The sequence below is a fragment of the Engraulis encrasicolus genome, chromosome 17, assembly GCF_034702125.1.
Source record: "Engraulis encrasicolus isolate BLACKSEA-1 chromosome 17, IST_EnEncr_1.0, whole genome shotgun sequence".
Lineage (NCBI taxonomy): Eukaryota > Metazoa > Chordata > Actinopteri > Clupeiformes > Engraulidae > Engraulis > Engraulis encrasicolus.
The window spans coordinates 2,483,372-2,495,901 of record NC_085873.1 but is presented as its reverse complement, the minus strand read 5'-3'; the positions used below and the strand labels follow the sequence as shown (position 1 = coordinate 2,495,901).

The window sequence follows — 12,530 nt, the reverse complement described above, 5'->3', positions numbered from 1 at the left end:
CTGTTATATTTTTTTTAACTGTTCTGTTGACTCACGAAGTGTGCCTACCCAGCATGCTCTCTGTTTGTTTGTGAACGAACCCTCTCAGGAGTTTGTGTTCAGCTGTGATGAGCTAAATGTGGCTCCACTGTGTGTTTGTGGGAAATAATAAAATATGGGTAACCTTTTGGAATTGGGTTCACGTTAGCCTCTCGTACATGCCTAATGACCGTCTGAGTCACCTATAAGACAAGTTTGAAGGCCATACAAGATCCCTATTGCGATGATATCCTTATTGGCTATGAACATTTACACAAAAAAAATGCAAATGCACACCTAACAAATGATTGCTTTTGCTTTACACATCTTATAAGTCACTTATACCGACTGTTTGGCATGTACTGTATTACTGGCGAACAGGTGAACGTTAAAATGAAATTGTTACTAAAATATGTCTTTTCGCTGTGTCGTGTCGCTGTCCAGGTTCAAATCCTGCACAAGAAGATTGACCTGAGTAACGTGCAGTCCAAGTGCGGCTCGAAAGACAACATCCATCACAAGCCAGGCGGTGGCTCAAGGAGGGTAAGGGGATGTTTTAAGATGCACACACATATAAGTATACACACGCACACGCACACGCACACGCACACGCACACGCACACACACACACACACACACACACGCACACTGCTGTAAAGTTATCAATTTAGCATTACAACATTTCTATACAAACACATTTGTAATAATTTGAACAATTTGGACGAGAGAATTACTCGAGGTTAAAGGTTTTATAAACCTTCGAAGACCACTCTAACCTAAAACACCACACATTGTTTTAGAGTGGCAAATGCATTTTCATGGTGGTTACAAATCAAGATAACAAAGGCACATGGAAAATTACACATTAATTACTATATGTAATACATGATATTTTAAACATACAGTATATTGAGCTTCATACCCTACACCTCACACACTGAGCTATAAAAATACAAGTAGGCCTATTCTTTTAGTTCATTGAGCTGATCTTACATTCCACTTGTCCCTGTTTGCTGAAATGGATCCTGCTGGGTAGTGCTCCCCCTGTAGGAGTGCTGTGGGGTAGCCGCTTGTAGACAGCGTGTTGTGCGTGCTGCACCATGCTCTGGCTCTACAGACTCTGTAATGGCGTCCGGCTGTGTGAGGTGGAGCTGATGTCGCCGTGGCGATGAACTGTTGTCATGGTGATGCACTAACTGCAAGTCCTCCTGTTCTTGACCTTTAACCTCTCTGCATGGCGTTCAGGAACCGCAGCGGGGGTCACGTGCTGTTTTGTGTGCGCAGCTAGGGTGTAGCTGTACAGTATGCTTGCACTTGCAAACACACGGCCAAACATGCACTCCCTCACACACACACACACACACACACACACACACACACACACACACACACACACACACACACACACACACACACACACACACACACACACACACACACACACACACATACAAACACACAAACAAACTATATTCCTCCCTCTCTCTCTCTCTCTCTCTCTCTCTCTCTCTCTCTCTGATACACAGACATTAGTTGACTCACAATGTCTCTGATACAGTACATATACTTAAGTACAACTTTACTATGTCATACTGCACATACACGTACATTTACACACATTACACAAATAAAGTCCACATTATGCACATACACACACACACAGGCTGGTGGCATTGGCTGTTGGAGTGTGTCCTTTCCTCCTTGTCCTCCTTCTCTCTCTCTCTCTGCACGGCTTGGTGTTGGCTTACCCTTTCATTCTTCCCTCCATCATCATCAGTCTTTCATCTCTACAAGTGTAGTCTTTTCATCCCTCGTCATCTGTACAGCTGTGCTATAGTCCCACTGCCTTCCAGCGCTCTTTAGAGGCCCCGTTCAGCCCATTCACCCTGTTCACCCCTCCCTTCTTCTCCACACTCATTTACCCTCTTCATCCTCACGTTTGTCATCATGCCTTTTCCTTTTTTCCCCCGTAAGTTTTGAACATTACAACACACCCCAGTTTTCCACAACGAGTGTGTGCAATTTGTGTTCTTCGCCGTACGCTAATTTGATTTCACAGATTTGATGTTTACCATGTGTGCGTGTGTGCCAGTGTGTGTTTGTTTGAACTCATACTCCTTTTAAGTTATTTTAAACTCTTTTTGAGTTTAGATGTTTAGTTTAGTTTGTTTTTCCTCATCATTTCGCTCTTGGTTGCATACCCATTTTCATGTTGATTTGTTTTGTGTCATCTCTTCTGTTCTGTTCTCTTCTGTTCGAACATGACTCTTCAATGTTGATCACGTGACCCAACCACCACCATCACCATCACCACCACCATCACCATCACTCCACCCTGCTCCCCTTCCCACCAACTTCCACCCTATACCCCCAACCTACCCTCAACAATCCATCCATCCAACTATATATCCACCATCCACCCAAAACCACCAACACACCCACAACCAACTAACCATTCATCCATCTATACACCCATCTCTTCATCTCTCCCTCCCTCCCTCCCTCCCTCCCTCCTTCCCTCCCTCCATCCATCCATCCATCCATCCATCCATCCATCCATCCATCCATCCATCCATCCATCCACCCTGGGGGCCACGCTGCTTGTCCTGGGTGGCTCCTAGAGAGAGAAGGGAGTTGGAGGTGGGGAGAGTGAGGGGGGCAGTACCAAGGCAAGCTCCCCCGAGAATGGGGACCTCCTCAGCCCGGACCTCCTGAGTCCCGGCCCCTGTTCCCCCTCGTCCCCCTGCTCCCCTGGCTCCCGCGGCTCCCCAGCCCTGTCCTCCACCAGCCTCAGCCTGTCCCCCGAACCCCAGAACCCCCTGCTCGAACCCGAGCCCGAGCTCGAGCCCGACACCCTCCCGGGCCCGCTCCTGTCCAACCCCCAGGTCATACTGGAGGACACATGTAAGTATTATTATATAGAGTGTGTGCCCACTAGGAGAGACTGGGTAGAGTGTAGTATTGAAAACAAACATGCATACATAGGCACATGCATACATATGTACTGTAGTGAAAATACACACATACATGCAGGCATACATGTTTTACACTTCATACATGCTATGCTTTCCCTGCTGCTCACCAATCCTCAGGTAAGACTGGAGGACACATTTAAGTGTCACCAGAGAAGGTTAAAAGCAGAGTTGTATAAGTTAGAGGTAGAAGTACTATTTGTTACATATGTAATTACAACACTAATAGTATGATATCACATGGTTTCAAATATGTAATATCATACTACTAGTGTTGTAATTACATATGTATAGTAAGAGTTCTTCTAATTCTACTTTATACAACTCTGGTTAAAAGGCATTTGTTACGCCCCAACACTGAAATGGTCCTATGGGGCTAACACAGAACCAAACTTAACCTTAAAAGACTACAGACAACACCTTTTAAACATGCAGCGTAACCAGTGGGATTTTAATTGTAATGACACATAGACATTTAACAAACACAAAGTCCAAATACACAAAGACAGTCCCACGGCTAGAGAGGCAACAGCCATCATCTCAGTAAGAGCGCCTCTGCAGAGCAGTAGAGTTCTCCAGCTTTTAAAGGCAGCTTGATTGCAGAATCAGGTGTAGAGCCAGGTGCTGTTCATCAAGCCACTCCCAGGTACCTAATTGGAGCTAATCAGGCAATGGGCAAACAAGGTCTTGTATGCAGCCGTAACAGCATTCGAACCTTATCTTTGGTGTCACTATGAGCACAGTTACAAGCACAGAGTATTCTGGTTTCTCGCGGAATATGGTTATGTTTTGAAACAAGTTGCAGAAGTTTGTGCAGGACGGCAATCTGCAATATGCCCGCAACACGACCACGTTCAGAATGAATTAAGAGTTTGCATTACTCGTGCGCAAACCGAATACTGCTACCATTCTGTTGAAAATCTGAAAAAAGTAACTATGCTCTACGGTATGTGGAGCCCACTGGTAAGGACTGGGGAGAGGAGAACTGTTCAAAACATCCAGAATAACTCTAGGCTACTGACTGTCTTTTCAGGAAGTGCTCTCAACTGCAAACTTTTTTTTACAAGGTCTTTGAGTGCGAGTGAAAAGATCTGTTCATTTTGTTTGTCGAAAAGCAGCATTTCGAATGTGATTCTTATAATTTTCTTTAGCGGGTAGGTCAAATAAAACACAAGAATAACACTCGAGATTGCTGCTTTTCTAGCTCTACTGACAGTACAGCACCTGCAGTTTGAATTACAGTGGGTACTACTATGAAGAGGTTCGACCAACAGCTCTACATGTTGGGATTAACGCTCATTTCTTCCCTTTTGTCAGATATGTTGTCAAGCACATTTTAATTTGATTCCCTGAGTAACCTTGGAATGAAGACTCGAAAATAAAATACAGAGCATCGGAGGGTACTGACATTGATGTGTTTTTTAAATGGACAAGCTAGTATCCCTCCAGTTATGTACAGAACTCAAGCACGCAAATCTCCTAGGTTAGGTGTATACAAATCCTTTTTCACATCAAAACCATGCACACATTAATTCATACATACAGTACATCATTCAATTGCACAAGCTGGTGTTCTCTCGAAGATGACCACATTATCAGTATATCACCAATTGCAGACAGTAGGCTACTACATGTTTTTTTGTTTGCCCATGGGATATAATGTGCTTTGTCAGGGCTGGACTGGGGGAGAAATAGGGCCCGGGCACTTTCGGCTTAAAGGGACCCCCCCTCATAATGAAATGAAAAAAAATAAAAAAATAAAAATAATAATAATAATATATATATATATATATATATATATATATATTACATTTCTGAAAATAGGGGCTCACGAGGTTGCAGGACCCACCGGGAAATGCCCGGTATGCCAGATGGCCAGTCCATCCCTGTGCATTGTTGAGGAACAGTGGTTCAGGTGTAGCTGCCGTTCTATCAAAACTCAAGCCGCAACAAATCTTCCCCCAAGGTCAGGCCGGTGAACTCAATAAGCCCAACAAAATCCAATGAGTTGATGAAGGAGATATTGCCCCCTCCTATGTGATGCTCATGCTGCCTCCATTTCCGTCCACCAGATCGAATCTCACAAGCTGACGTTAAACAAGATGGCCGAGGAGCACAACATCCATCTCAGCATAATAACTCAGAAAATGAATGCATTGACGTCAGTGTAGATTTCACTCCTACCAGGGTTCAAATCCATGCAGGGTAGGGGTAGGCGATATGGCAAAAATCCAGATTTTTGATTTGTTTTAGATTTTTTTTATCACAATCTTCCTTCGAAATCATAAAAACAACAACCGCTATTTTATACACTTGCAATTTGTAAGTTGCAGTTAATAAACTGTTAACACATTGATGACACCCTCATGAAGTGCACAATTGGAATTGGCAGGGTGTAATTGGTGTAATGCGCCTCTGACATTGTTTCCCGTTCCCATTGGTTGAGTTGTGGCAGCCCTGGTGTAATGGTTCGGGAGCTGGACTGTAGATCACAGGGTTGCAGGTTCAGTCCCCACCCCTACCAATCCCTTCCTCCCTCCATGGCTGAAGTGCCCTTGAGAAAGGCACCTAATCCCACATTTCTCCAGGGACTACTGTATAACACCCTGTAATACGTAACTGTAAGTCGCTTTAGATCAATTGTCTGCTAAGTGTAATGTTAAGGTAAGGTGTAAGGAGTAGCACAAAGTGACATTAGCGTGAGATGGCCAAGGCCCTCATTAAGATGTTGAATAGCCAAAATTGTGCGTTGTGAAGGACGGTTGTAGTCAGTGGCTGAACACATGCGCACAGGGTCCCAGGGCAAGACAATGTTAGGGCCCACTGTATGTCCTGCTAAGGTCACATTAGGGGCCCCTCCACCAATACAGGAGGGTCCTGGGCCCCAGGGCAAATGCCCTGCTTGTTTTCCCTTTCCATGTTCAGATTGAGTCCCATAAACTGACGTTCCACGAGCAGGCCAAGGCCCTCACAAAAAAGTGTATTTTCACAGACAGCTAAAACAAATTAAATTGTATTAAATTAAGTGAAGTGTAATGCATTACTGTACTGGTTTTGCCTCTGATGTTGTTTTTCACTTTGATTTCCATGTTCAGATTGAGTCTCACAAGCTGAACTTCCGCGAGCAGGCGAAGGCGCGTACGGACCACGGGGCGGAGATCGTGTCCCTGGAGGAGTCTCCTCGCGACCTCAGCACCGTCTCCTCCTCCGGCTCCATCAACATGACCGACTCGCCGCAGCTCGACACCCTCGCCGACCAGGTGTCCGCGTCCCTCGCCAAGCAGGGGCTGTGATTGGCTCATCACTACGCATGCGTATACACACACACATGCACACACAAACACACAGATATGCATACACGACCAGGTGCCGGCATCGCTTGCCAAGCAGTGATCGCCCCATCCATTGCTGCACACACACATAAAGATACATTATAGATATGCATACAATAGACATACAGTACACCCACACACATATAAATATGCATATGCAGTACAATGCACACACACACACACATACGTACAAGCACGGATGCACACATAAGAACATACATACAAACATGCTGACACATTGCATATACATATGTGTACTACAAGTTGTTAACCAAGCAGGGTTTGTGCGAACACCTTAGCCACACACACACACACACACACACACACACACACACACACACACACACACACACACACACACACACACACACACACACACACACACACACACACACAATTCTACACATTGTCAACCAAGGATCTCACCTCCCTTCTTCACAGCAGTTCCAGTAGAATAGTTTAAAAAATAGAGGAAAAAAGAAAGAAAATGTCCTCTGTGATGTTCACCCCTTTCTCATAGAAGCTTTTTTTCAAGAACATGAAAAAAGGCAAGAAAACAAAGTAAAGAAGACATGACACTGTAGTTTTGAGGTTTTTCTTACCGCCCGTAGCCCTCCTGCCAGGCTATCACTGTTGAGTTTTTTTGTTTTGTTTTCCTTAACCTTTAGTATTTGCATTACGACCAATGAAAGTGTTCTGCTCCTCATGTTCAACATCTTAAGATCAACATGGTATATTTGTTGTTCCACTTTTGATTTAACTTGACTTGTGGGAATTGGTCACCTGAGTTATTATTACTATTATTATTATCATTATTTTAAAAAGTTAACAGAAAAATAATGCAAAAAATATGATATTCAGAAAGGGGAAAGTATTCTGTGAAATTCAGTTGTAGCCACACACACAAACACATACACAGACCACTGTTTTTTATAGCATTGATGGCCACCCACTTTTATAGTACCCTGTAGACTTTTGTTTTTGCTCTGTCAGCCTCTTTTCCATGAGATGTTACTCTTGATAGTGGAGATGTTTTGGTACGATCGGAAGTGGCGTAATTATCAACTACAGGACAGTTATTGTGATTAAATGTATGGGGAGGGGATCGGATCTATCCGTGTACACAAGTAGAGAAAAGAATTTAATGTTTGGGAAATCGATCCGTCCAAGAACACAAGTAGAGAACAGAAGAACTGGTACAATCTGAAGTGGGATCTTTCCAACAAGTGATTTGATTTTTTAGTTATTGTGAATAAATGTACAAGAAAGGGATCCATCCACGCATGACCACCGGTAGAGAAAAGACACATAACACTAATTACATCGAATATCAAAGCTTTTGAGGTTGTTTGTGGGAACTGTGTAACTCTTTAAGGCTTCTAGCTTTTACACTAAAGTAGATAGATAAAAGACAAGGTACACCCACGCACATAAAAGCCAGACTATTACCACATTTTAACACACAATAGCTGGATTACTGCTGCCATTCAATGACTAAGCTATGTGTTATTGTCCCCCTCAATTTATCCCTTTAACATACTAAAACCGACAATAATACACAACATTATAGTGATAAAACAGTGTTGCAGGGTATCAGTAGTTGGTCAATGCGAGTTAAGGTGAAGAAGTTTAGTGAGGTACTGACGACGTTGGTTAAAGATGGTGAGATTCAGAACAGTGAGGTCTTTTCGACTTACTATCTCCTACGTAAGAAAATGAAAACAAAACAAAAAAAAGAAGAAAAAGAGAAATAGAAAAAAAACATAAAATATGAAACCGTTAACAGAGACCCAGAGTGCTTTGTGTAGAGAAAACGAAACCCGTCTGTTTAAGCACTTTTCTTTCTTGTAATATTCTGTGGCTATCACACATGTATTTGATATGAAACAATATGACTGTGCCTGCTGGCAGAATTTAATTTATTATTATATTTTATTTTTTGTTTAATTTTTTTGTAAGTGCTTCACTGTAAAATGCCTATCCTCTTTATTTTTATTTTTTCCTCTTTTTTTAAAAAAAGTGTTGGATTTCTTTCATATCCATATGCAATGGATAAACACACAGTAAAGAAAAGGAACCAACTTCACGCTATTAATCTAAAACATTAACCCTGTGCATGCACACGTCTATGTGCTTATATTTCTAAACAATGCAGCTACGTCAGTATTAGAGGGAAAAAATATATAAAAATACATCTTTAGGGAAGATTTGTAATTCTATGCCTGGAACTACCAACCGTATGTAGTTGTTACCATGGCTATCTACTAACAAATGTTAAATGCAGCCTACTGTACTGTCCCAGACCTGATAGACAGTATCTGAGATCTATTAGCCCTGCCTTTCATTATAACAGACTTCTGCTACTGACCAATAAGAATCTTCTGTTCAAAGAGATAGCTGCTACGTCTTTTCTATTCCATTTGATTGGATAATTCTATCACCTGACTGACCTAATGTCGTCCATTCTATTTGCTCACTAGTAAAAAAAAAAAAAAGTACAATTTTAACTTGCCAATAATGACCTGTCATGTCACAGAATTCGTGTTGTAACTGTAACAATGGAAGAACCCACCAGATTAATGTAATTTCTCTAGAGTTGCTTTCGTTATAAAATAATTCTCTTAATCTCCTCCGGGATTAATAATCTCCACTGTACTATTCCCATGTTAAGTGTGAGATCTTAAAGCGCTGAAAATATGATTTTATAAGGCCCTATTGTAATGTAAACAAGCATCACTTCAGATGACATCACCATGGCAACAGTAGCGAAAGGAAGCTGAAAGTGTAACTGAAGCTGCGAGTAGTCACTCCCCTCAGAACAGGACTTTGCTGTTGCCAGTCATTTGTGAGGAGCTGCATCAGGCTAATTTCCCAATGTCATCATGAAGGCTATAGTATTATGCTTTTGGCCTCGTGATGGCTCACCATTCAAGCACCTCAGTCAAGTTCAAGCATTTCATACCATAGGTTCACATCACTGCATCCTAACTGAATGCTCCTCTTAGCATTCAGTGCTGTGTATGTTATGAGGGGTGAGTTAGTACTGTCTGCTAATGGGGCGTGGTGCTACTAGAGACAGTCATCATCTTCACGCAGCTGTGGCATCCACTGTCTTGTCGACTGATCTGAAAACAAACTATGCTACTTGCATGCGTCTCTCGGAGGGAGATAGATCTCTTTCTTGCCTCTTTTTTCATTTTCTTTCTTTTATTTTTCTTAACAAGATGCATTAATGGTATATCCTTTGCTCTCGATCTATCTTGCGCTTCTTAGGATATATATTGTAGGTATTATTGCAAGGCAACACCCAACCCCCCCAGAACGGTTGCTAAAAATCCCATAATTCCTTACCGGGTTGAAAAGGAGGGGGAGGTGTAGTAATAGTATTTGATTCTACTATATAGCTGTAATGTGTATATGTTTGATTCTCTAATTAACTACTTGCCAAGGACATATATTTGAGGACACCGGGAGCATACACACATTTATAAACACGGTCATACAAACTCTAAAGGCAGTGCTTGCAACACAATGATCTGCATGCTGGTTGGTTGGTTTTTAAGTTTTTATTTTTTATTAGTCTTTTTATCACAAAATTCGGCGGCACATTGTTTGAATGTGTTTCTTTTTTTTCTCTTTTCTTTTGGACAGAAGTGTGTACTTGTGTGAATCATGGGGGGAATTTTTGGGGGATGGAATGGTGGGTGGATTGTGGATTTGAGGGGTTAAGTGGGGTACAAAAAAAGGGTAAAAAAAAGGAGACAAGATGAGGACAGGAGGTGGGGACTCAACCAGGTGGATGAGTTTGGAGGAAAGAGGAGAAGAGAGGTGGCTACTGTAGGTGATATGTCCAGCTAGTGGCTGTTTTTATTTTATTTTCTGTTCTGTTCTATTCTTCCCTTTCCTGTCCCGATCGCTCTCCTCCCTCCCTCGTCAGTAGGGACAGCAGGAGAGGCGGGCACACTGTTCTTCCTGTCCACACCTGACCTTTCTCACCAGTTTTTGCGGGTTGTACATTTTAGCTTGAGCATTGTGATTGTCAATATTGTTCTTGTGTGTTTTAATAATAATTGGTTTATGATGATTCTTGTCGCTGTAAATGTGAATTTGGAAATAAAGAATATTAAACCACCACCAAAGTTCCTTTTGATATTATTGAAGACATTTCATTCGATTTTTGCCCATAAAAATTGAACCAGATGGCCGTGGAGGTTCAAGGAATTATAATATTCTCTACAAAATACACTGATGAAATGTAACCCGACCGACTTTTCTGACCAACGTTTTGTGAATTGAGTCATCCATGATCACAGTTATAACACAGACAGGTTGTGTGTACATGAAATATCTAATGAAGACACGAAAAGACAAGACACACAGGGATTGTGGTTTGTTTGCCAAGTTTGAAATAAAGGTTTTAATGGTACTATTTACAAACTTTTTTTTTTTTTACTTTGCAAATGAGGTTAACTGCTGCAATATTTGAACTTGTAAAATGAAACCTGTCAGAAAACAAAAATAATCTACAAAAACTGATAAATGAAGAAGAAACAAAAACAGTGACTGAATGACTGGGGTAAACAAAACGAAAAAGAAAAAAAAAACATCACACACACACTGGATTAGGATCATACAACAATATAGTGGACTTGCATAGCAATCAATTACTAAAGAGGAAAAACAGTGCTTGCGGAGTAGACAACCGAAGTGACAAGAACAAAACAGTTAATGGAGATTAACACACACTGACTGCGCTTCGATCCAACAGGGAGGATTTTTTTTGAAGTCGGAAGAAACATAATCATTCAAATGGTGGAGTCATTTGTTTGTATTTTTGAGTTTTTCATGTCAGGACGTCATACAGAAATTAATTTGGGGCTCACCCAGTCACTGTAATTAATAGTTTTTCTTTCTGCATTAACTGACCATGATTTTTGTTGCATGTTCAACAGGTTTTATTGTGTTGTTAGTGGTTACCAAACTCAACGATATGGGTGAAACAGATTTGGTCTCTAGACAACATGGGAGTGACAGGGGATAGGGGGTGTAGTACACTGAAGTAATCGCCAAGTTAGGCCTTTTTACGCTATATAACTGCCAAGTGCACGACCAAGACAAAAACAGAACATGGCTCGTTACGTTAGAAAAGCTTTAGCTTTAAAACCTGTCTACAGAGGAATTTAAGTTTTGCCGGAATCTTCCTCCAACTTGGTGAAAGCAATGCTGACAAGACCTGGCTTAACTTCACAGGTACTGTACATAACCCCCTTCTTATGCAAATATGCAAACGGTGTCAAAAACCAACGAATGAACCTCTTTTTCATATACAGAACACTCAACATCTGTCTGAAAAGTGCCCATGGGTCTATCTACTCAATATGGTGCTGTGGTTGTCAGAGAGAAACACAATTTCAATTTTTTTTAGATTGCTTTTTCACTAATCTTTGTTATACACATAAATGCTGATTTACAAGTATTAAAGACATACAACGGAAATAAACGGGAAAAAAACAACAAACAAAAACAAAACATTTTGGTCAATTTTTTTTTAGTAATGCCAAGCTAGCATTAAAAATGGGGTAGATAGCACAGTCACACCTGCTAGCCAGTTAAGATGGCAAATCTTTTTGCGAGTACTGTTACGTCTTCATAGTTCTGCAAGCATCCATAGTTACATGAAAAAGAAAAAAAAGAATAGATCCGACAAGACATAGGCTGAGGCTGAGAACTCAAAAGCTTCAATCAGAACACCTGCTGTTCCATTATACCTGTTTAAACATGTCAGGTAAGAAGTGAATCGAAATTAAAGTGAAAAAATGATTCATAAAATGATTAGAAATTAGGGTGTGGATGGTGGGTGGATGAGGTGAAAAAAAAAGGTTTTTTTTGTACTTTTGAGGAATGAAGGGAGAAAAAAAAAAAACAATATACCATTTCCTTGTTTTGTTATTTGTCACTCCTCTACACAGCAACACAGAAAACCAGCCGAGAAAAATCCCCCTCAAGAAGTCTGCTACATACTGCTCTACTGAAGCACAGTCCCGACAGGATAGAGTAGCACACTACGTCCCAACAACATTGTTAAGCCAACAAACATGGAAACTTTTTTTTCCCCTTCTCCCCCCCCCCTTCACACTGAATATTTTTTGTGTCATTTAATTTTTTTCTTTAACTTCTTCTTTTCTTGTCAATGAGGAAAAGACAAACA

At 41.3% G+C, this 12,530-nt stretch overlaps 1 protein-coding gene across 3 annotated transcripts in view; it reads left to right on the top strand.

Moving 5' to 3' along the window:
* The window catches only part of mapta (microtubule-associated protein tau a), a 70,805-nt gene extending 59,874 nt beyond the window's left edge, over window positions 1-10,931 (top strand). For 2 of the 3 annotated variants that reach the window (XM_063221555.1, XM_063221554.1), the window contains 3 exons: window positions 463-561; window positions 2,640-2,922; window positions 6,086-6,175. In XM_063221555.1, the coding sequence (XP_063077625.1) occupies window positions 463-561; window positions 2,640-2,922; window positions 6,086-6,090 (387 nt within the window). In that variant the 3' untranslated portion in view covers window positions 6,091-6,175. Of the gene's footprint in view, window positions 1-462; window positions 562-2,639; window positions 2,923-6,085 lie in introns of all 3 variants that reach the window. The other variant, XM_063221553.1, reaches the window with a different exon arrangement.
* Window positions 10,932-12,530: the final 1,599 nt, after the last annotated feature.